The sequence below is a fragment of the Haematobia irritans genome, chromosome 2 (genome assembly GCF_050003625.1).
Source record: "Haematobia irritans isolate KBUSLIRL chromosome 2, ASM5000362v1, whole genome shotgun sequence".
In the NCBI taxonomy this organism is placed as follows: domain Eukaryota; kingdom Metazoa; phylum Arthropoda; class Insecta; order Diptera; family Muscidae; genus Haematobia; species Haematobia irritans.
The window spans coordinates 203,432,254-203,456,362 of record NC_134398.1 but is presented as its reverse complement, the minus strand read 5'-3'; the positions used below and the strand labels follow the sequence as shown (position 1 = coordinate 203,456,362).

The following is a 24,109-nucleotide window of genomic DNA, read 5'->3' as shown; positions in this document are numbered from 1 at the left end:
TATTTTTATTGGTAGAGTTTGTTAGGCTTGAGGTCATGTTTGGAAAGAATATAAAAAAAACTAAGATGTTTTTTGTTTTATTACAACATGACCTCAAGCCTTACAAACTCCACAAATAATTATACTAAAAGGTCAACTATACAACAACTACAAAATTTTATTTTTATAAAAAATTTCGTCAAAATTTCATTCCTATAGAAAATTTTGGCAAGATTTTATTTCTATAGAAAATTTTGTGTAAATTTTATTTCTATAAAAATTTTTTTCAAAATTTGATTTCTATTGAAATTTTTGTCAAAATTTTATTTCTATAGAAACTTTTGTCAAACTTTTATTTCTATAGAAATGTTTGCAAAATTTTATTTGTATACACAATTTTATCAACATTTTATTTCTATAGAAAATTTTTGCAAAATTTTATTTCTATAGAAAATTTGTGAAAATTTTATTTCTATAGAAAATTTGTGAAAATTTTAAAGTTTATAGAAAATTTGGTCACAATATTATTTCTATAGAAAATTTTGTCAACATTTTATTTCTGTAGAAATTTTTGTCAAAATTTTATTTCTTTAAAAATTTTTGTCAGAATTTTTTGTTCTATAGAAAATTTTACTTCTATAGAAAATTTTGTCAAATATTTATTCCTATAGAATATTTTGTCAAAGTTTTATTTCTATGGAAAATGTTGACAACATTTATTTTAGGGAAATCAAATTTTGATAATTTTTTTTTTACCAACACGGAAATCTCAAAAAGATTCGAGTTCAATTTCCCGATTTAAAAGACGCAACCCATATAGTCAACTTTTTCGAAATTGCAAAATTTTATTTGTATACACAATTTTATCAACATTTTATTTCTATAGAAAATTTTTGCAAAATTTTATTTCTATAGAAAATTTGTGAAAATTTTATTTCTATAGAAAATTTGTGAAAATTTTAAAGTTTATAGAAAATTTGGTCACAATATTATTTCTATAGAAAATTTTGTCAACATTTTATTTCTGTAGAAATTTTTGTCAAAATTTTATTTCTTTAAAAATTTTTGTCAGAATTTTTTGTTCTATAGAAAATTTTACTTCTATAGAAAATTTTGTCAAATATTTATTCCTATAGAATATTTTGTCAAAGTTTTATTTCTATGGAAAATGTTGACAACATTTATTTTAGGGAAATCAAATTTTGATAATTTTTTTTTTACCAACACGGAAATCTCAAAAAGATTCGAGTTCAATTTCCCGATTTAAAAGACGCAACCCATATAGTCAACTTTTTCGAAATTGCAAAATTTTATTTGTATACACAATTTTATCAACATTTTATTTCTATAGAAAATTTTTGCAAAATTTTATTTCTATAGAAAATTTGTGAAAATTTTATTTCTATAGAAAATTTGTGAAAATTTTAAAGTTTATAGAAAATTTGGTCACAATATTATTTCTGTAGAAATTTTTGTCAAAATTTTATTTCTTTAAAAATTTTTGTCAGAATTTTTTGTTCTATAGAAAATTTTACTTCTATAGAAAATTTTGTCAAATATTTATTCCTATAGAATATTTTGTCAAAGTTTTATTTCTATGGAAAATGTTGACAACATTTATTTTAGGGAAATCAAATTTTGATAATTTTTTTTTTACCAACACGGAAATCTCAAAAAGATTCGAGTTCAATTTCCCGATTTAAAAGACGCAACCCATATAGTCAACTTTTTCGAAATTGCAAAATTTTATTTGTATACACAATTTTATCAACATTTTATTTCTATAGAAAATTTTTGCAAAATTTTATTTCTATAGAAAATTTGTGAAAATTTTATTTCTATAGAAAATTTGTGAAAATTTTAAAGTTTATAGAAAATTTGGTCACAATATTATTTCTATAGAAAATTTTGTCAACATTTTATTTCTGTAGAAATTTTTGTCAAAATTTTATTTCTTTAAAAATTTTTGTCAGAATTTTTTGTTCTATAGAAAATTTTACTTCTATAGAAAATTTTGTCAAATATTTATTCCTATAGAATATTTTGTCAAAGTTTTATTTCTATGGAAAATGTTGACAACATTTATTTTAGGGAAATCAAATTTTGATAATTTTTTTTTTACCAACACGGAAATCTCAAAAAGATTCGAGTTCAATTTCCCGATTTAAAAGACGCAACCCATATAGTCAACTTTTTCGAGTCACCCTAATATTCATTTGTGCAGATACGCATTGCACTTCCACTCATATTTAAAGATAAGAAAATGGTCAGCATAGCCTACTTATTGCAATTTCAATGTAAACCAGTATAAAGTGAACTGTAAGCGAAAAAACTCTACTCTACTGTGAAAACATCCGAAGATATTGTACCAAAAAAATGTGGTTTTTATATTTAATTGGTATTTTTATTGCCGCGGTATATAAATTAATCCAGCGTCACTATAGCAGATGGAAACTTTATGGTATACCCTCCGATGAGAAACCCTCCCTTCTGTATGGATCTCTAGCGAAAGTGGGAAACCGAATATTACCTTTTGGTCTAGCTTTAGATGAACTCTATCAAAAATTTCAATATAAATTTGTTGGTATCTATTTGGTCTTTAAACCTGCCATACTTGTGAGAGATGCTGAAATGATTCGAGATATAATGACAACGTCCTTTGAGAGTTTTCATGATCGTGGTATTTATGTCGATGAAGATCACAATCCTATGTCGGCAAATTTACTTAGTTTAAAGGGAACTCGATGGAGAACATTAAGATCCAAGTTGACACCTTCATTTTCATCGGGAAAACTCAAGGCAATGTTTGACACAGTGGATGATGTGGCTCAGAAACTAATAGACCATATGTCGCAGAAATTCTTGGCTGAGGGTAAACAATTGGAAACATTTGAAATTAAAAGCCTATTGACAACGTTAGTATGTATTGCATTCAGGGACGTAAACAGAATTCTGTTGCGGAGGCCCCAAAAATGTACTATGGTTCTTGGCTAGCGCAACATTTTTATGCGAAAAATATTACAAAGGGTTTCAATCCCCGGGTCCTTCCCCTCTGCATACGTCACAGATTTTTATATAATTGATACTCCACAAATCTTCTTCTACACATTTTCTTTGATTTTTCCAGATATACTGTTGATATTGTGGGATCTGTTATCTTTGGCTTGGACATCGATAGTTTCGCTAATCCAAACAATGAATTTCGTCTTCTCACTAGCCGTATTTTCAATGAGTCCACAGTGTTACAAAAAATACAAGGCATCACGGCATTTGTTTGCCCACCGTAAGCAGCGTTGCAATAATGAATTTTTATTTTGGACCAACATTTTTCCAAGATTGGACTAAAATTCGTACCAGCGGAACATCTTTCCCCATTAAATTAATATCATTTAAAAGTTAAAATTTTCCCAAAATTTTACGTCGATAGAAAATTTTGTCAATTTTTTATTTCTATTCGAAATTTTTATTTCTATTTATTTTTATAGAAAATTTTGACAAAATTTGTTTCTGTAGAAAATTTTGTCAAAATTTTATTTCTATAGAAAATTTTATAAAAATTATATTTCTATAGCAAAATTTTGTCAAAATTTTATTTCTATAGAAAATTTTTGTGAAAATTTTATTTCTATAGAAAATTTTGCCAAATTTTGTTTCTGTAGAAAATTTTTTCAAAATTTTATTTCTGATGACAATTTTTTCAAAATTTTATTTCTATAAAAAAATTTGTGAAAATCTTATTTCTATAGAAAAATTTGTCAAAATTATATTTCTATATAAAATTTTGTCAAAATTTTATTTCTATAGAATATTTTGTCAAAATTTTATTTCTATAGAACATTTTTTCAAAACTTGTTCCTATAGAAAATTTTATCACAATTTTATTTCTGTAGAAAAATTTGTCAATTTTTTTTTCTATAGAAAATTTTATCACAATTTTATTTCTGTAGAAAAATTTGTCAAAATTTTATTTCTATAGAAAATTTTGTCAAAATTTTATTTCTATAGAAAATTTCGTCCATATTTTATTTTTATAGAAAATTTTGTCAAAATTGTTTTTCTATAGAAAATATTGTCAAAATGTTATTTCTATAGAAAATTTTTTAAAAATTTGATTTCTATAGAAAATTTTTTAAACATTTTTTTTTATAGAAAATTTTTAAAAAATTTTATTTCTATAGAAAATTTTGTCAAAATTTTATTCCTATAGAATACTTTGTCAAAATTTTATTTCTATAAAAAATTTTTTGAAAATTTTATTTTTTGAAAATTTAAAAAAAATTTTTTTTTTTAATTTTATTTCTGTAGAAAATTTTGTCAAGATTTTATTACTATAAAAAATTTTATAACAATTTTATTTCTAGAGAAAATTTTGTCAAAATGCTATCCATAAAGAGAGGTTTGTCAAACTTTTATTTCTAGGGACAATTTTTGAAAAATTTGTCAAAATTTTATTTCTATAAAAAATTTTTTGAAAATTTTATTTTTTTGAAAATTTTTTCAAAATTTTATTTCTATAGAAAATTTTTTCACAATTTTATTTCTATACAAAATTTTATCACAATTTTATTTCTGTAGAAAATTTTGTAAAATTTTATTTCTATAGAAAAATTTTGTCAAAATTTAACTTTTATAAAAAATTTTGTCACAATTTTATTTCTATAGAAAAATTTTATCACAATTTTATTTCTATAAAAAAATTTTGTGAAAATTTTATTTCTATAGAAATATTTTTTAAAATTTTATTTCTATAGAAAATTGTGTCCATATTTTATTTCTATAGAAAATTTTGTCACAATTGTATTTCTATAAAAAATTTTGTCAAAATTTTATTTCTATAAAAAATTTTTTGAAATTTTTTTCAAAATTTTATTTTTTTTTTAATTTTATTTCTGTACATAATTTTGTCAAGATTTTATTACTATAAAAAATTTTATAACAATTTTATTTCTATAGAAAACTTTGTCAAAATTGTATTTCTATGGAAAATTTTGTTAAAATTTTATTTCTATAGAAAATTTCGTCCATATTTTATTTTTATAGAAAATTTTGTCCAAATTGTATTTCTATAGAAAATATTGTCAAAATGTTATTTCTATAGAAATTTTTTTAAAAATTTGATTTCTATAGAAAATTTTTTTCTATAGAAAATTTTTTAAAAATTTTTTTCTATAGAAAATTTTTAAAAAATTTTATTTCTTTAGAAAATTTTGTCAAAATTTTATTCCTATAGAAAACTTTGTCAAAATTTTATTTCTATAAAAAATTTTTTGAAAATTTTATTTTTTGAAAATTTAAAATTTTTTTTTTTTTTTTAATTTTATTTCTGTAGAAAATTTTGTCAAGATTTTATTACTATAAAAAATTTTATAACAATTTTATTTCTAGAGAAAATTTTGTCAACATTTTATTTCTATAGAAAAATTTTGTCAACATTTTATTTCTATAGAAAATTTTTTCAAAATTTTTTTCTATAGAAAATTTTGTTAAAAATTTATTTCTATAGAAAAATGTTGTCAAAATTTTTTTTCTATAGAAAAATTTTGTCACAATTTTATTTATATAGAACGTTTTTGTCAAAATTTTATTTCTATAGAAGATTTTTTCAACATTTTTTTCTATAGAAAGTTTTATCACAATTTTATTTCAGTGGAAAAATTTGTCAAAATTTTATTTCTATAGAAAAATTTGTTAACATTTTATTTCTATAGAAAAACTTTATCAAAATTTTATTCCTATAGAAAAATTTTGTCAAAATTTTATTTCTGTAGAAAAATTTTGTCAAAATTTTATTTCTATAGAAAATTTTTTCAAAATTTTTTTCTATAGAACATTTTGTCAAAATTTTAGTTTTATAGAAAATTTTGTCAAAATTTTATTTCTATGGAAAGCAATGTCAAAATTTTATTTCTATAAAAAATTTTATTTCTATAGAAAAATTTTCAAACTTTTATTTCTATCGAAAATTTAGTCAAAATTTTATTTGTGATGAAAATTTTTTCAATATTGTATTTCTATTGAAACTTTTTGGGAAAATTTTATTTCTATAGAAAATTTCCTTAAAATTTTAGTTCTATAAAAAATTTCCTCAAAATTTTATTTTTATAGAACATATTGTCAAACTTTTATTTCTATAAAAATGTTTGTCATAATTTTATTTCTATAGAAAAATTTGTCAAAATTAGATTTCTTTAGAAAAATTTTTTCAAAATTATATTTCTATAAAAAATTTTGTCAAAATTTTATTTCTGTAGAAAATGTTGTCACAATTTTATTTCTATAAAAAAATTTGTCAAAATTTTATTTTTATAGAAAATTTCGTCAAAATTTTATTTCCGTGGAAAGTAATGTCAAAATTTTATTTCTATAGAAAATTTTGTCAAAATTTTATTTCTACAGAAAATTGTTTAAAAATTTTATTTCTATATAAATTTTTGTAAAAGTTTTTTCAAACTTTTATTTCTGTAGAAAATTTTGTCAAATTTTTATTTCTGTAGAAAATAGTGTCAATATTTTATTTCTATAGAAAATTTTATTTCTATAGAACATTTTGTAAAAATTTTATTTCTATAGAAAATTTTATCACAATTTTATATCTGTAGAAATTCTTGTCAAAATTTTACTTCTATGGAAAATTGTGACAAAATTTTATTGCTATAGAAAAAGTTTGTCAAAATTTTATTTTTATAGAAAATTTTGTCAAAATTGTATTTTGATATAAAATTTTGTCAACATTTTATTTCTGTAGAAAATGTAGTCATTAGCCGAATAATTAGCGCTGTGTATTTGTTATATGCCTTTTCAGTGTATGCAATATTCTTTGCCGTCTTGGTGTTCGAGATGCCATTACATATCGCTTGAGAGATATTGTCCAGCAAACTATCGAATATCGTGAACGGCATGGTGTCATACGTAAGGATCTTCTGCAATTATTTATTCAATTGCGAAATACTGGGAAAATTAGTGATGACTCTGATCAACTATGGAGTGCTGTGGAAACTGCTGCCGAAGATTTCAAATCAATGTCAATTGATGTTATAGCTGCAAACGCATTTATTTTCTATATGGCTGGATCGGAGACGACAAGTGCAACGGCTGCTTATACCCTGTATGAGCTGGCTATGAATCCCGATGTATTAGGGAAGGTGCAAGATGATGTTGATAAGGCCGTGAAGAAACATGGTCTCAACGTGAAAGAGCGCCTAACCTATGATGCAATACAGGATATGCCTTATTTGGATCTATGTATAATGGGTAAGAAGACCAGAAATAATAAAACCCATATATATATTTTTAAATAAAAATCTTAAATGAAAAAAATTAAATTAAAAATTACGACTATTTATAGACCATCCATTTTTTCTTCTCTATTGTCTTTGGCTAAAACTATGTTCGCGTTTTTAATTTCTTTTTTATATTTCCAGAAACCCTTCGCAAATATCCAGCTCTACCTTTTTTGAATCGTGAATGTACCCAAGACTACCAGGTCCCCGAATCCAAATATTTCATTAAAAAGGGAACCGCCATAGTTGTTTCACTTTTTTCCCTCCATCGAGATCCTGAATATTTTCCCAACCCCTTAGAATATAGACCAGAACGATTTGCCAAAGATCAAATGGACTATAATCCCATTGCATATATGCCCTTTGGTCAAGGACCTCGTCAATGTATTGGTTTGTATATATGAATAATTTAGTAAAGCTCTCTACAATGAACTAAATCTTTATTTCGAATTTTTCTAGCTCAACGTATGGGTATGGTAAATGTTAAAGCTGTATTGGCGAAAATTCTTATGAATTTCAATATCCAAAATATGCCTCAAAAGGAAGTGGAATTTCAATTTCATTCAGCACCAGTTCTAGTACCAAAAAATGGTTTGCTAGTGACATTTTCCAAGAGGTCACATGATAATGTTGAAAATTTCTAAAAAGTGGCACAAAAAAAGTGTCATTAAAAATAAAAATAGTGATACACTTATGTTATTTGCAAAAAATTACCACCAACTCTTATTAACAAAAATTAGGAATTAATTATAAATAAATAAAGAAGGTTAATCGCAATAAAGTTAAATGTAAAAAAATGTTTATAAGAAAATCTTATTTTGCACATAGCTCCTTAAACATGCACCATTTGATCGTAAAAGAGATAGACTTGAGATGTTTTTTTTTTGTGTAGCTCTTTAAATATGGATTAAAATGTTTATGAATTTTAACTCTACGGAGAGAAAAAAAATCACACCCACAAAAATATGAACTTCATTCTCTTTGCATTTTCAAGTCCAATTTTCCTTTCCTTTAAAAAATCTAAATTTTGATACGAAAAATTTATTTTTTTTAATATTCAACAAAATTTTTAATTAAATCAAAAATCAATCACAAAGCTTAATTGTATCAATTATTTTTTTAATAATAATAATATAATAATAATAAAGTAATAATTAGTTTTTTAAATGAATTTGGTGATTGATACTATAATTTTGTGATTGAAGAGATTTCAATAAAAATTAATTGGATCCTTAAAAAATTAAAAAAAAAAAACAAGTATATACAGCAGAAAGTTCGCCGGGCCGAATCTTAAATACCCACCACCATGAACCAAATATTAGGGTTTCCTTTGAAATTTCAGGAGGGCTTGAGGACTTGAGGACACTTCCCGAAGATAAATTTAAAGATTTCACCTATGAGGACTATATCAGATTCTGGATTTATGAGAACCATTTTTGTTTGAGTTTTAGAGGAATCATTAACATCTCTTGTAAGTGTGCAAGAAAATTGTAAAATAACGTCTTGATTTGAAATATGAAATCTGTAGATTCACCCCAGAAGTAAAATCTGGAAGTTTTACATTGAGTTTCAAGTAATTTTCATGATCAGTGCGCCTTCTATACCCTCAAGAAGTGAAGCCGGTCTATATGGAGGCATTACCAAAAGGACCGATAAAAACTTAATCCGATACATGTTTTTGTGAGCCTAAAATACGACAATATTTACAATTTCAGGCAAATCGGATAAAAACTACGGTTTCTAGAAACCCAAGGAGTTAAATCGGGAGATCGTTCTTATGGGGGCTATACTAAAATATGGACCGATACTCACCGTTTTCGGTACACCACTTTATGGCACGAAAATACCTCTAGATTTCCAATTTCAACAAATTGGATAAAAACTTCGGATTCTATAAGCCCAAGAAGTAAAATCGGGATATCGGTCTATATAGGGGCTATACCAAAACATGGACCGATACTCACCATTTGTGGCACACCTCTTTATGGTCCCAAAATACATATAAATTTCCAATTTCAGACAAATTGTATATAAACTACGGATTCTATAAACCCAAGATGTAAAATCGGGAGACCGGTCTATATGGGGGCTATACCAAAACATGGAACGATACGGACCATTTTCGGCACGCCTTTTGATGGTCCTCAAGTACCTCTAGATTTAAAATTTCAGGCAAATTGGATAAAAACTACGATTTCTATAAGCCCAAGACCCCAAACCGGGAGGTCGATTTATATGGAGACCATTCCAAAACATGGACCGATGCTCACCATTTTTGGCACACCTCTTTATGGTTCTAAAGTACCTCTCGATTTCCAATTTCAGGTAAATTGGATAAAAACTGCGGTTTCTATAAGCCCCAGAAGTAAAATCGGGAGATCGGTCTATATGGGGGCTATACCAAAACATGGACCGATGCTCACCATTTTTGGCACACCTCTTTACGGTTCTAAAGTACCTCTCGATTTCCTATTTCAGGTAAATTGGATAAAAACTGCGGTTTCTATAAGCCCAAGACCCCAAATCGGAAGATCGGTCTATATGGGGGCTATACCAAAATATGGACCGATACTCACAATTTTTGGCACACGTATTTGTGGTCTTACAATACCTCTAGATTTCCAATTTCAGGTAAATTGAATAAAAACTGCGGTTTCTATAAGCCCAAGAAGTAAAATTGGGAGATCGGTCTATATGGGGCTACATGGCCCGATACCCACCATTTTTGGCACACCTCTTTATGGTCATAAAATACCTCTAGATTTAAAATTTCAGGCAAATTGGATAAAAACTACGATTTATATAAGGTCAAGACCCCAAATCGGGAGGTCGATTTATATGGGGACTATATCAAAACTTGGACCGATATAGCCCATGTTCGAACTTGACCTGCCTGCAGACAAAAGACGAGTTTGTGCAAAATTTCAGCACGATTGCTTCATTATTGAAGACTGTAGCGTGATTACAACAGACAGACAGACGGACAGACGGACATCGTTATATCGTCTTAGAATTTCTCCCTGATCAAGAATATATATACTTTATATAGTCGGAAATCGATATTCGATGTGTTACAAACGGAATGACAAACTTATTATACCCCCGTCACCATTCTATGGTGGTGGGTATAAAAATCTTAGAGCGAAAATAACATTTTATATATTTTATATCTAAAAATAGTTTTAGCTCCTTAAATATGAACCCTGGAGCAAAAAATCCAAACTTTTATATCACAAAAATATATTTGTGTCACATCTTTTAATCTTTTAATATATGACCAAGAGCAAACAAACAACAAATATACCAAAGAGTCAAAAAAATATTTCTTTGAAAATCAAAAATCATGAAAATCTAAAATGAAAAATCATGATTTGTATATGAAAAACTTATCTGCTTATATAAGCACCCTTTAGTGGTCTTCCCAAAAAAAATCAAAATTTTAAGGAAAGTTCTCATACAATCAGTTGAGTGAAAAGGAGATAAATCGTGCACATCCCCACTAAAATTTAATTTTCTTGCAAATCCTCAATAATAAAAATAAATTTTTATGTCAAAAATTTATTTTACTCATATTTTCTTAAATATGCATCGAAAAATAGGTTCGATCGAGAAATAGGTTAATTCGAGACCATACCCAAAAATTAAAATTTTAGTGAAAATCTTCAAAATTCCCATATCAAAAACAATTTTTTTTATGAAAATTCTCTGCAGAACGAAATTGAGGTTTATCGAGACCATTTCCAAAAATTAAGTTAAATTTCTTAAAAATTCTTGAAAAATTAATTTTTTATTGAAAACTTACTTTGCTTAAAATTTCTCCGTAGAGCCAAACAGGGACTTAACCGTGATCATTCCAAAAAAAAAAATATATTTCCTTAAATTCCTTAAAAAACTTAACTTCAACTATATGAACAACTTTCCTTAATCATATCTCCACAAATATACAATACTTGATTGAAACGAAGATAAATCGAAACCAAAATTTTGAGGAACATTTTCATAAAATATAAATTTTCAAAATAAAATTTGCTCGTATCTGCACAAATATATGTCGTACAGCAAAAACAAATTGAAAATTCTAAGAGGAGCGAAAATAAGGTTAATCCAATAAAATCCCATCCCCATAAAATTTCCTTGAAAATCTAAAAAAAAAACTTTTATATGAAAATTTTATTTTACTCATATTTCCTTAAATATGCACCCCATGATCGAAAAGTAGATTAATTCGAGACAAACCCCAAAAATTCAAATTAAAAAAAAACAACAATTTAAATATCAAAACTCTGTTTTATATATCAAAACTCTATTTTTCCTGTATCTTCTGAAGGATGTGTCCTAGAGTAAGAAACAAACAAAAAAGTGTTATGAAACTTCTCTGTAGAGCAAAAATGAGGTTAATCATCTGATCATCTCTAAATTTTTTCGAGATTTTTTCGAGACAACCCCATAAAATTAAAATGAAAAAAAAAATCGCTAAAAATTGGCATATTAAAGTAAAAAACCTATATGAGTTTTAGAGAAAAAAAAAATAATATTCTCCGTAGATCCCGAAAAGAGGCTTGTCGGAGTCATTCCAAGCAAAAAAAAAATAATTGGAGATCAACTCAAAAAATTAAAATTCCAGCTAAAGTAAATTTTAAATTGCATTTTGCCGTGACCATTCCAAAAAAAGTAAATTTCATTGAAAATTCTCAAAAAATTCCAAATATATTCTAAATAAAAAAAACTTCAAATATCCCATTTTTTATCAAAAATATATTTTTTAAATATATGTCCTAGAGCAAAAAAAAAATAATAGAGCGATAAGGAGCACCCCCACAAAAATTTTATATTCCTTGAAATATTCAATTTTATATGAAACAAGTAAGTAAAGTAGAAAGTCGGGCGGAGCCCTAAACCACCATTACAGAATTAGTAATCATAAGCATTTGTGGGGTAACATATAGGTCTAAGAGATAAACCGCAGTTGCATATTTAAGAAAATTAAAGGGTACATGTCTATGGGTGCTTTGTGTCAATCTGACTATAGCTAATAGTCAATGTTGCCACGGCAAATGTTCGGTTTACCCTACAAGGACAAAAAAGTTCCCTACTTTCCCATACATTCCCAAACAATTTTCCCTACTATATTTTTCGTTAAATTTAAAAAATTTTACAAAACAAAAATGGTTCTAAGTACTTTATTATCTTAAAACATGAATATGCAACGTATATAACTTAGAATATAAATTTGTATTACCACCACGGTTGCCACAGTTGGTAGAATTCTACCCAAATTAGTAATCTTTTTTGTTAAATCTCTATAAAAATAAAATTTTGGAAAAAGTTTCTATAAACAAATTTTTGTGAGAAAATTTTCTATAGAAATAAAATTTTGACAATAAATTCTATAGAAATAAAATTTTGAGAAAAAATTCCACAGAAGGAGTTAGTATGCCACTAATATTGAGCCCATTATTAAAAAAGAGAAAATCGTTAAATTATTGTGGGTAATAAATACAAATTTGTAAAAATCGAGCAATATTCTTATGTAAGAGCTACAAGTACGTATAACGTATACGATCGGCTAGTACATCAAAATTTGAAATTTGAGTACAATTGGTTAATAAATAAGAGTACTATGGCCAAATTTGGGAAAATCGAGCGATGCATATATATGGAAGCTATATCTAAATCTGAACCAATCTGCATAATATTTTGCGGGTTTGATTAATACCACAAAAGGTTACCTTGTGCAAGATTTGAGTAAGATCAGTTAAGAAATGAGGCCTGTATGGTCAAACATAAGGTTATTAGGGGCGAATTTTTCAAAATCAGGTGATACATATATGGGAGTTATATCTACATCTGAACCGATTTCGATGAAATTTTGCACATATAGTAAGTACTATAGAGGACTGGATCTAGCCAACTTTTAGTAAGATCGGTTAATAAATAAGGGTTCTATGGCCAAATTTGGGAAAATCGGGCTATACATATATATGGGAGCTATATATAAATCTGAACCGATTTCGATGATTTTTTGCACATATAGTTAGTGCTATAGAAGACTACATTTAGCCAAATTTGAGTAAGATCGGTTGATAAATAAGGGTTTTATGGCCAAATTTAGAAAAATCGGGCAGTACATATATATGGGAGCTATAGCTAAATCTGAACCGATTTCGATGATTTTTTGCACATATAGTTAGTGCTATAGAAGATTATATTTAGCCAACTTTGAGTAAGATCGGTTGATAAATAAAGGTTTTGTGGCCAAATTTGGGAAAATCGGGCGATACATATATATGAGAGCTATATCTAAATCTGAACCGATTTGGATGAAATTTTGCACACTTGAAGGGCGATGGAAAAGATTACCTTTTGCCAAATTTGGTGACGATTCGTTTGAAAAAAAGCGCAACGTGACCCCATTTGTCGAAATCGGGCGATACATATATATGGGAGCTATATCTAAATTTGATCCGATTTCTTCCAAATTCAATAGCGTTCGTCCTTGTGTCCAACAAACTCCCTGCACCAAATTTCATCAAAATCGGTTAATAATTGTGACCGGAATCTTGTGAACAACAAATACATGGACAGACGGACGGACGGACGGACGGACACCAAGCGCTAGATCGACTCAGGAGGTGATTCTGCGGCGATCGGTATATATTTTATGGGGTCTAAAATCAATATTTCTGGTAGGCACATTTTTTGGCCGATCAAACTTATTATACCCTGACCACTATGTGGTTTAGGGTATAAAAACGATTTTGTTCGCATTTCCTTAAATATGCTCCATTTGATCGAAAAGAAGACCACCCAAAAAAATTAAAATTTTCATTTCAAATTCTTATATGAAAAATTTATTTTAAAACTAAAATTATAAACAAAAAAATTTTAGAATCCATTTTTTGTATCTGCTATTTTGTTCGTATCTCCTTAGCTATGCTCCATTTGATCGAAAAGGGGACCACCCGAAAGAATTAAAATTTTAATGAAAATGCTTAAAAAAAAGAAATTCTTGTATGAAAAACTTATTTTGCTTGTATCTCCTAAGCAAAAAATATAAAGGTTCTCTATCCAAAAGGGGGTTTACCGTTACCATTCCCAAAAAAACAAAAAAAAATCATTCCACATCCTCAAAAATCCAAACTATTGTAAGAAAAACATATTTTAATGATCTGGAAATTAAATTAATTTTTTAATAGAGCGATTAGGAGAAACCTCGCAAAAATTTTATTTCCCTTAAAATATTCAATTCTAAGCAAAAAAAACAAAATTAAATTAAAAAAATAAATTTAAAAAAATTAAACAATATATTTTAATCCTTTCTCCATATGCATCCCTGGAAATTTATTTTTTTTAAATTTTTCTATACGGCTACCTAACCCCTAACAACGCCAAAAATAATTATATTTCTTCATCTTCAAAAAATAGTTAAAATTTTTATATGAACAAATTCTTTTCCTGGTATCTCTTTAATATGCTTAATTCCGGAAAGGAGGTTAATTTAAAGGCTGCAAATGTCAATATCACGAATTTTATATACCCCCATTCATACGTTTACAAAGGCATCTCAATTTTAATCACAAATCGCGTGTGCAAATCTTAGGCCTCTGTGACCCCCCCCCCCCCCACACACACACCACAAAACATAGTGAAATCAAAAAATTAAAATTGAATTCTGCAATGATGCCATAGCAACATACAAAACTGAACTGAAACTGAACTATTTAGTTAACCCTCGATGTATATAGGGATGTAATGGAAAAATTGAAAATAGTTTCTGGGTCAGTAATCTGTAAAAAAAAATGATATTATAAAAATATTTTTTAAAAAACTCAATTTAAGAGATCCTCCAGAGAATCACAAAATAATCTTATCTCGAAATGCGAATAAAAATATCAGCCAACAAATATTTCCTTATTGTTCAAAAATTGCAGTCAACCCAGTATTCATTGATATGTGAATAGGTAATGTCAGTTGGCACATATATAGAGATCATTTGATATGGCTGTGAAGATAGAAAGTGCAAATGGGGCAGCAAATCATCAGTACTGACATATTCGCTACTACAAAAAGACGTGAATTTAGGCATTTAGCATTGGAATAAAAATTCGAAAATGTTTATATTTTCCGTAGTTATTGTGATTGGTTTTATCTTCGTTTTGACACGACGTCATTATTCCAAATGGAAACGTTTGGGTATTGCCTGCGATAATCAACCTTCCATCGTCTATGGTTCTTTGCACAAAGTTGGTCGTCAAGAATTACCCATGGGTCTGGCATTGGCGGAAATCTATAAAAAATTCCACAATAAATTTGTGGGCATTTATTTACTCTTCAAACCCACCATCCTAATTAGAGATGCCGAATTGACTCGTCAGGTAATGACATCAGCCTTTGAACATTTTCATGATCGTGGCATCTATGTGGACGAGGAATACAATCCCATGTCAGCAAATTTACTAAGTTTAAAAGGTCAACGTTGGCGTTCATTGAGAGCAAAATTAACACCTTCATTTTCATCGGGTAAATTGAAAGCAATGTTCGATACCGTGGATGATGTTGCTCAGAAACTAATTGGTCACATGTCGCAAAAATTACAAGAAGAGAATGGCGATGGTCATCATACTTTCGAAATGAAAAGTTTACTAACAACGTAAGTATGAGTGCGACATAAATGTATGTGGCCGAAAGATCGGCCGTTTCCATAGAAAAGTTTGCTAAAATTTTATTTCTATAAAAAATTTTGTCAAAATTTTATTTCTATAGACAATTTTGTAGAAATTTTATTTCTTTTGAAAATTTTGTAGAAATTTTATTTCTTTTAAAAATTTTGCCAAAATTTTATTTCTATTGGAAATCTTTTGTCGAAATTTTATTTCTGTAGAAAATTTTGTCAAAATTTTATTTCTATAGAAAATTTTGACGAAATTGTATTTCTATAGAAAATTTTGTAAAAATTTTATTTGTATAGAAAGTTTTGTCAAAATTTTATTTCTATAGAAAATTTTGCCAAAATTTTATTTCTATTGGAAATCTTTTGTCAACATTTTATTTCTATAGAAATTTTTGTTAAACTTTACTTCTATAGAAATTTTTTTTTAAATTTTATTTCTATAGAAACTTTTATCGAAATTTTATTTCTATAGAAAATTTTGTCAAAATTTTATTTCTATAGAAAATTTTGTCAAAATTTTATTTCTATTGAAAATTTTGTAAAAAATTTTATTTGTATAGAAAATTTTGCCAAAATTTTATTTCTATTGGATATCTTTTGTCGATTTTTTTTAAAATTTTATTTCTATAGAATATTTGGCGAAATTTTATTTTTATGGAAAATGTTTGTCAAAATTTTATTTCTATAGAAAATTTTGCCAAAATTTTATTTCTATTGGAAATCTTTTGTCAAAATTTTATTTCTATAGAATTTTTTTTTTTTTAATTTTATTTCTATAGAATTTTTTTTTAATTTTATTTCTATACAAACTTTTGTCAAAATTTTATTTCTATAGAAAAGTTTGTTAAAATTTCTATAGAAAATTTTGTCAAAATTTCATTTTTATAGAAAATTTTGTCAAAATTTTATTTCAATAGAAAATTTTGTCAAAAGTTTATTTCTATAGAAAATGTTTGTCAATATTTTATTTCTATAGAAAATTTTGTCAAAATTGTATTTTTTAGAAAATTTTGTCAAAATTGTATTTCTTTACATAATTTTGTCAAAATTTCATTTCTTTAGAAAAGTTTGTTAAAATTTTATTTCTATAGAAAATTTTGTCAAAATTTTATTTTTATAGAAAATGTTTGTCAATATTTTATTTCTATAGAAAATTTTGTCAAAATTGTATTTCTTTAGAAAATTTTGTCCAAATTTCATTTCTATAGAAAAGTTTGTTAAAATTTTATATCTATAGAAAATTTTGTCAACATTTCATTTCTAAAGAAAATTTTCTCAAAATTTTATTTTTATAGAAAATTTGGCAAAGTTTTATTTCTATAGAAAATTTTGTAAAAATTTAATCTCTATAGAAAATGTTGTCAATATTTTATTTCTATGAAAATTTTGTCAAAATTTCATATCGGCAGAAAATGTTGTCAAAATTTTATTTCTATAGAAAATTGTATAAAAATTTTATTACTTTTGAACATTTTGTCAAAATTTTATTTTTATAGAAAAGTTTGTTAAAATTTTATTTCTATAGAAAATTTTGTCAAAATTTCATTTCTATAGAAAATTTTGTCAAAATTTTATTTCTATAGAAAATTTTGTCAAAGTTGCATTTCTATAGAAAATTTTGTCAAAATTTTTTGTTCTATAGAAAAGTTTATTAAAATTTTATTTCTATAGAAAATTTTGTCAAAATTTCATTTCTATAGAAAATTTTGTCAAAATTCCATTTTTATAGAAAATTTTGTCGAAGTTTTCTTTCTATAGAAAATTTTGTCAAAGTTTTATTTCTATAGAAAATTTTGTAAAAATTTAATGTCTGTAGAAAATGTTGTCAATATTTTATTTCTATGAAAATTTTGTCAAAATTTCACATCTGTAGAAAATGTTGTCAAAATTTTATTTCTATAACATTTTTTTTTTTCAAAATGTTATTTCTATAGGAAATTTTGTCAAAATTTTATTTCTATGGAAAATTTTGTCAAAATTTTATTTCTATAGATAGTAAACCTCCGTTTGTAAAAATTTAATCTCTGTAGAAAATGTTGTCAAAATTTTATTTCTATGGAAAATTTTGTCAAAATTTTATTTCTATAGAAAATTTTGACAAAATTTTATTTCTATTGGAAATCTTTTCGAAGCCTCTGAGAGAAGCAATTTCATCCGATCCGCCTGAAAGTTGATACATGGTTTTAGTATACTGTCTCTAACAACCATGCCAGAATTGGTCCATATCGGTCCATAGTTATATATAGCCCCATATAAACCGATTCCGGAGTCTCTTGAAGGAGCAAAATTCATCAGATCCGGTTGAAATGTGGTACATTGCGCTGGTATATGTCCGATAACAACCGTACCAAAATTGGTCCGTTCGATCTATAGCTATTTATAGCCCGCAGATAAACCGATCCGCAATCACAGAAAAGCCACGATTGCCACTCGAGTCAAAAATAATCTACCAAAATGTTATTGCCATAAAAAATTTTATCAAAATTTCATTTCTATAGAAAATTTTGTCAACATTTTATTTCTTTAGGAAATTTTGTCAAAATATAATTTTATAGAAAATTTTGTCAAAAATTTATATCTATAAAAAATTTTGTCAAAATTTTATTTCTATAAAAAATTTTGTCAGAATTTTTTGTTTTCTGTAGAAAATTTTCTCAGAATGTTATTTCTATAGAAACTTTATGAAGCACCTCTTAGGTGGAGAGGAATATTTTGCAAAATCTTCCAAAACATCAAGAATTCTACCAATCTACCAAACAGTAAAAAATCTGCCAATGTGGGTAGACTCGTGTTTATAATTGTGTATAGCCCCCATATAAAGAAACCCACGTAATTCAATTCTGGCTCTATAATTACCGCACAAAAGTTCATATCGGTTCGTAATTATTTCTTCCCTATATATACTGGTCAAGAACTGAATATATACGTATTTAGTCGACCTTTTGTCTAATATATTCCCGCATGGACTAACTTATAATTTAGAAGATGATGTTAAGAAGTTTTCAAATGCCTTGCCATCGGCCGCAACCCAAGTAATTCAATTGTGGATGACCGTCTTTACTAGAAGTTTCTTCGCAATCCATGGTGGGGGTACATAAGATTCGGCTTTGCCGAACTTACGGCCGTTATACTTTTTTTGGCAGAGTTACGAATAATTCTAATTTTTTGCTCTAAGTCGCATACTAAACACGTTAAATTTTATGGAAATAAAATGTTAACAAAATTTCTTATAGAAATCAAAAGCTGACAAAATTTTTTATAGAAATAAAATTTTGACAAAATTTTCTATAGAAATAAATATTTTGACAAAATTTTCTATAAAAATGAATTTTTTAGAAAATGTTCTTTAAAAAAATTTTTTTTGACAAAATTTTCTATAGAAATAAAATGTTGACAAAATTTCCTATAGAAATACAATTTTGACAAAATTTTCTATAGAAATAAAATTTTGACAAAATTTTCAATGGAAACAAAATTTTAACAAAATTTTCTATAGAAATAAAATTTGCTAAAATTTTCTTTAAAAAGAAAATTTTGGCAAAATTTTCCATAGACATAAAATTTTGACAAAATTTTATATAGAAATAAAATTTGTCATAAAATTTTATATGGAAATAAAATTTTGACAAATTTTTCTATAGAAACAAAATTTTGACAAAATTTTCTATAGAAATAAAATTTGCTAAAATTTTCTACAGAAATAAAATTTGCTAAAATTTTCTATAGAAATAAAATTTGCTAAAATTTTCCATAGACATAAAATTTTGACAAAATTTTCCATAGACATAAAATTTTGACAAAATTTTCTATAGAAATAAAATTTTGACAAAATTTTCTATAGAAATAAAATTTTGACAAAATTTTCTATAGAAATAAAATTTTGACAAAATTTTCTATAGAAATAAAATTTTGACAAAATTTTCTATAGAAATAAAATTTTGCCAAAACTTTCTATAGAAATAAAATTTTGACAAAATTTGGAAATAAAATTGTGACAAAATTTTCCATAGAAACAAAATTTTGACAAAATTTTCTATAGAAATAAAATTTTTAAAAAATTTTCTATAGAAATGGAATTTTTACAAAATTTTCTATAGAAATAAAATGTTGACAAAATTTTCCATAGAAATAAAATTTTGACAAAATTTTCTATAGAAATAAAATTTTGACAAAGTTTTCTATAGAAATAAAATTTTGACAACATTTTCCATAGAAACAAAATTTTTACCAAAGTTTCTATAGAAATAAAATTTTGACAAAATTTTCTATAGAAATAAAATTTTGACAAAATTTTCTATAGAAATAAAATTTTGACAAAATTTTCTATAGAAATAAAATTTTGACAAAATTTTATATAGAAATAAAATAACATTTGCTAAAATTTTCTATAAAAATAAAATTTTGGCAAAATTTTCCATAGACATAACATTTTGACAAAATTTTCTATAGAAATAAACTTTTCACAAAATTTTCTATAGAAATAAATTTTTAACAAAATTTTCTATAGAAATAAAATTTTGACAAAATTTTCTATAGAAATAAAATTTTGACAAAATTTTCTATAGAAATAAAATTTTGACAAAATTTTCTATACAAATAAAATTTTGACAAAACTTTCTATACAAATAAAATTTTGACAAAATTTGGGAATAAAATTGTGACAAAATTTTCCATAGAAACAAAATTTTCTATTGAAATAAAATTTTGCAAGATTTTCTATAGAAATAAAATGTTGACAAAATTTTCTATAAAAATAAAATTTTGACAAAATTTTCTATAAAAATAAAATTTTGACAAAATTTTCTAGAGAAATAACATTTTGACTAAATTTTCTATAGAAATAAAATTTTGACTGAATTTTCAGTAAAAACAAAAAATTTGCTTGACAAAATTTGCTAAAGAAATAAACTTTGATGAAATTTTCTATTGAAATAAAATTATTAGAGCTTATTAGATTTTAGAAATCTATTAACATGTAGTCTTATTGCTTTAGGGAACTAGATGACCATTACAAACGAGCAGCCACAAAAACCTAACCTCACCATTATACAGCGATTCTGACCAACTTCAGATCTTCAATATTGGTCGGAGTCGCTTTATAAAGGTGAGGCTAATTTTGGGCTTCTGAACATTGCTCACTTTTTTGTGGAAATTAAGAATCTCTCACTCATTATCGTTTCTTCTTTCCAGCTATGCTGTTGACATTGTAGGTTCCGTAATTTTTGGCTTGGATGTCGATAGCTTTTCCAATCCGGATAATGAATTTCGTTTACTTACAAATCAAGTTTTTCAACAATCATCAATTCTGCAAAAACTTCTCTCCATCATGAGTTTTGCTTGTCCACCGTGAGTAATCGGAGTAATAAAATTCCTTAGGGACATGGGAATTGTATTCTACTGAACTCGGCCTAGAATTGCTTTTATTTTAGGTCGTCTAGGAGTAAGAGATCCTGTAACCTATCGCTTTCGTGATATTGTCCAACAGACTATTGAATATCGGGAAAAGAATGGAGTCACTCGGAAAGATCTTCTGCAATTATTGATACAATTGAGAAATTTTGGAAAATTAAACGAGGACGGAGAGAAGGAGGAGGATGACGACGCTGGGGAAAACCTATGGAAGATGATACATTCCAGAGAGGAGAATTCCAAATCGATGTCCATAGACATAATAGCCTCCAATTCATTTCTTTTCTATATGGCTGGATCGGAGACTACAGCATCCACTACTTCGTATACCATTTATGAACTGTCCATGAATCCAGAAGTATTGAAGAAAGCCCAAGACGATGTTGATAAGGCACTAAGGAAACATAATCTTAATTTTGAGGGAAAATTAACCTACGAAGCTGTTCAGGATATGACATATTTGGATTTATGTGTTATGGGTAAAATTTATTTTATTTTAAATTTAATTTTAATTTTTTTTTTATAACATTTTTGTCTATCCTAGAAACTCTACGTAAATATCCTGCTGCTCCATTTTTGAATCGTGAATGCACCATGGATTATCATATTCCCGCGTCCAAATTTACCATAACCAAAGGTACTGGCATTGTTGTTTCCGTATTTGGTCTACACAGAGATCCTGAGTACTTCCCCGAGCCGTTGGAGTACATTCCCGAACGTTTCTCCAAGGATTGCGGTGATTATAATCCTATGGCTTATTTACCATTTGGTCAAGGTCCTCGACAGTGTATAGGTATGATTCTGGAAGACTTTGGTGGAAGGGGATTTCTTTAATGGAAATTTTCTTTGTCTTCTCCCTTTAGCTCAACGTATGGGAGTGGTGAATGTTAAGGCTGCTTTGGCAAAAATTTTAGCTAATTTCAATATCCAGACAGTGGCTCACAAAGAAGTGGAATTTAAATTTCATTCAGCACCAGTTCTTGTACCCAAAGACCCTTTGAATGTATCGTTTTCCAAGAGGCTTCTCAACTCGTCTCAAATTTAGCATGGACCAAATGTTGATGTTAATTTTAGAATAGAAATTGCTCCTAATTACTGCCCCTTTGGTTTCAATTGTTAGGAAGTTAAAAATCAGCCATCTCATAGAGATACTTGTGCAATTGTTGGACGTTTTGGAGTTGGTGAAGACGGAATGCTAGGTTTCTCCGAAGATACGAGGATAGTTTGCTAGCTACCGCCTAATGCAAGTAGTTCTCGTAAACGACTACTGCTAAAATTACTACCACATCAGACTTCTAGTTTGGTGGAGCGGGAAAGTTCCTGGGTTCCAAACCCAGAGCAATTTGTGATCGAAGCAGCATTCAAAAAAGTTCATCCGAGTTAGAGGATGACACCAAATCCCTAGAACGGAAAATGGTGTCCACTTAGACCATGCTGGTCCATTGTGATTCCTCATGGTTGTTTCTTTTCTATTCGACATCTGTCTTCCTCTGGCTGGGTCGGTCACATCTCCTTTACGATTCCCTAGGTCTTCCATCCTGAAGCCTTGATAAGAGCGAGTATATCTTTTGAATTACAGTCTCGTACCTCAGTAATATCCTGAAAGAAAAAAGATCCCAGTATCTTGTTTCTTTTAAAAGTTAATGCCGGACACTGGCACAGAAAATGGTAAGAGTCTTCTGCAGCCATCGTCATCATCGGCCATTAAGACAATCCTTAACATATTGTCCATTCCATATGACTCTCTGATTCCTAGCTCCATGCAGTAGATACCACGTGCCTTCAGCCATCTTCGATCCGTCCGTATAAATGTTCAGATCTCCAAAAAGTATACGCTTTTCCTCCCAGTCATCTATACATGGGATAATCAATCTTGCCCTAATATACATGCTGAGTCGCCATATAGTCCGTCTTTAAGCGTTGCCCAACTGAAGCAACAAGTTCCGTGTGCCTGCAGGCCATGTTTCCGAGTAAGTCTAAGCTCTTCGGTCTCATGAGTATCACTTCGGCTGTCTTCCTGATGTGTAGATCAAGTGGACAAATTCCCATTAAAACCTCGAGAGCTGCAATGGCCGTTGCCTTCATTGCACCAGTCATGTAAATGAGAACCGTTCTGTTTGTCCTGCTGAATTTCTGTATATGGTTCCGATGTCTCGTAGTGGTCCACCAGATGTGGGAGCCATAGATGGCTACTGGTCTTATAACCGATGTAAAAACGCAGTGAAATAAGAACGGCATCATCCCCCAGCATTCCCCGACCAGCGTTTGGCACGCATAAAGTGCCGCAAAGGCCTTCTTTTGACGGACTGCAGTATTTTCCTGCCAGTTCAGTCTAGAGTCCAAGATAACTCCCAAGTACTTGGCCGAGTTCAATACCAAATTCATTGTCAACCCTAAATGTTGATCAAGAGACACAGAAATCCTTATAAAAAGGCGGATTTTATCTGGTCTAGGGCAAGCAAACTTTCATAGGTGTGTGTGAACAGGATCGTTCTCCAAAGAGCGGTGCTATCGCCTCTACTGTGGAATTCTGCTATAAACAGTCATTTGTTCTACATAGAATGATGTTGTTCTAGTAGTCATGGGAAAATTCCCAGCTATAATTTGAGATGTCATAGAGGGAGCCCTTGGATGACTCGGAAATAGGCGCGGGAGTATAGCCTAAAAATTAATGTTGATGTTAATTTTAGAATATTCTCCTGGCGAATGACTCGCCCTGAGTGCGGCTCTCTACAAGTCGTCTTCAGAAGGCAACCGCCATAAACGGATC

The 24,109-nt window shown here is 27.6% G+C and overlaps 2 protein-coding genes across 2 annotated transcripts; both read left to right on the top strand.

Moving 5' to 3' along the window:
* Positions 1-2,297: 2,297 nt before the first annotated feature.
* Positions 2,298-7,995, top strand: LOC142226953 (cytochrome P450 6d1-like). Its single transcript, XM_075297217.1, has 5 exons — positions 2,298-2,894; positions 3,107-3,262; positions 6,782-7,230; positions 7,401-7,649; positions 7,719-7,995. The coding sequence occupies exons 1-5, from the start codon at positions 2,356-2,358 to the stop codon at positions 7,901-7,903; spliced, it is 1,578 nt and encodes a 525-aa protein (XP_075153332.1). The 5' UTR covers positions 2,298-2,355; the 3' UTR covers positions 7,904-7,995.
* Positions 7,996-15,280: 7,285 nt separating this feature from the next.
* LOC142226952 (cytochrome P450 6d3-like) lies at positions 15,281-22,437 on the top strand. The gene is made up of 5 exons (XM_075297216.1): positions 15,281-15,909; positions 21,121-21,276; positions 21,343-21,818; positions 21,884-22,132; positions 22,203-22,437. Exons 1-5 carry the CDS (start codon positions 15,371-15,373, stop codon positions 22,382-22,384), a joined length of 1,602 nt encoding a protein of 533 aa, XP_075153331.1. The 5' UTR covers positions 15,281-15,370; the 3' UTR covers positions 22,385-22,437.
* Positions 22,438-24,109: the final 1,672 nt, after the last annotated feature.

Excerpts from the sequence above, each read along its gene's own strand:
- LOC142226953 (XM_075297217.1), top strand. The coding sequence starts at position 2,356 with ATGTGGTTTTTATATTTAATTGGTATTTTTATTGCCGCGGTATATAAA. Across the intron at positions 7,231-7,400 it reads TTTGGATCTATGTATAATGG|AAACCCTTCGCAAATATCCA; the intron begins GTAAGAAGACCA and ends TTATATTTCCAG. Across the intron at positions 7,650-7,718 it reads AGGACCTCGTCAATGTATTG|CTCAACGTATGGGTATGGTA; the intron begins GTTTGTATATAT and ends GAATTTTTCTAG.
- LOC142226952 (XM_075297216.1), top strand. The coding sequence starts at position 15,371 with ATGTTTATATTTTCCGTAGTTATTGTGATTGGTTTTATCTTCGTTTTG. Across the intron at positions 21,277-21,342 it reads ATGAGTTTTGCTTGTCCACC|AATTGCTTTTATTTTAGGTC; the intron begins GTGAGTAATCGG and ends AACTCGGCCTAG. Across the intron at positions 22,133-22,202 it reads AGGTCCTCGACAGTGTATAG|CTCAACGTATGGGAGTGGTG; the intron begins GTATGATTCTGG and ends TTCTCCCTTTAG.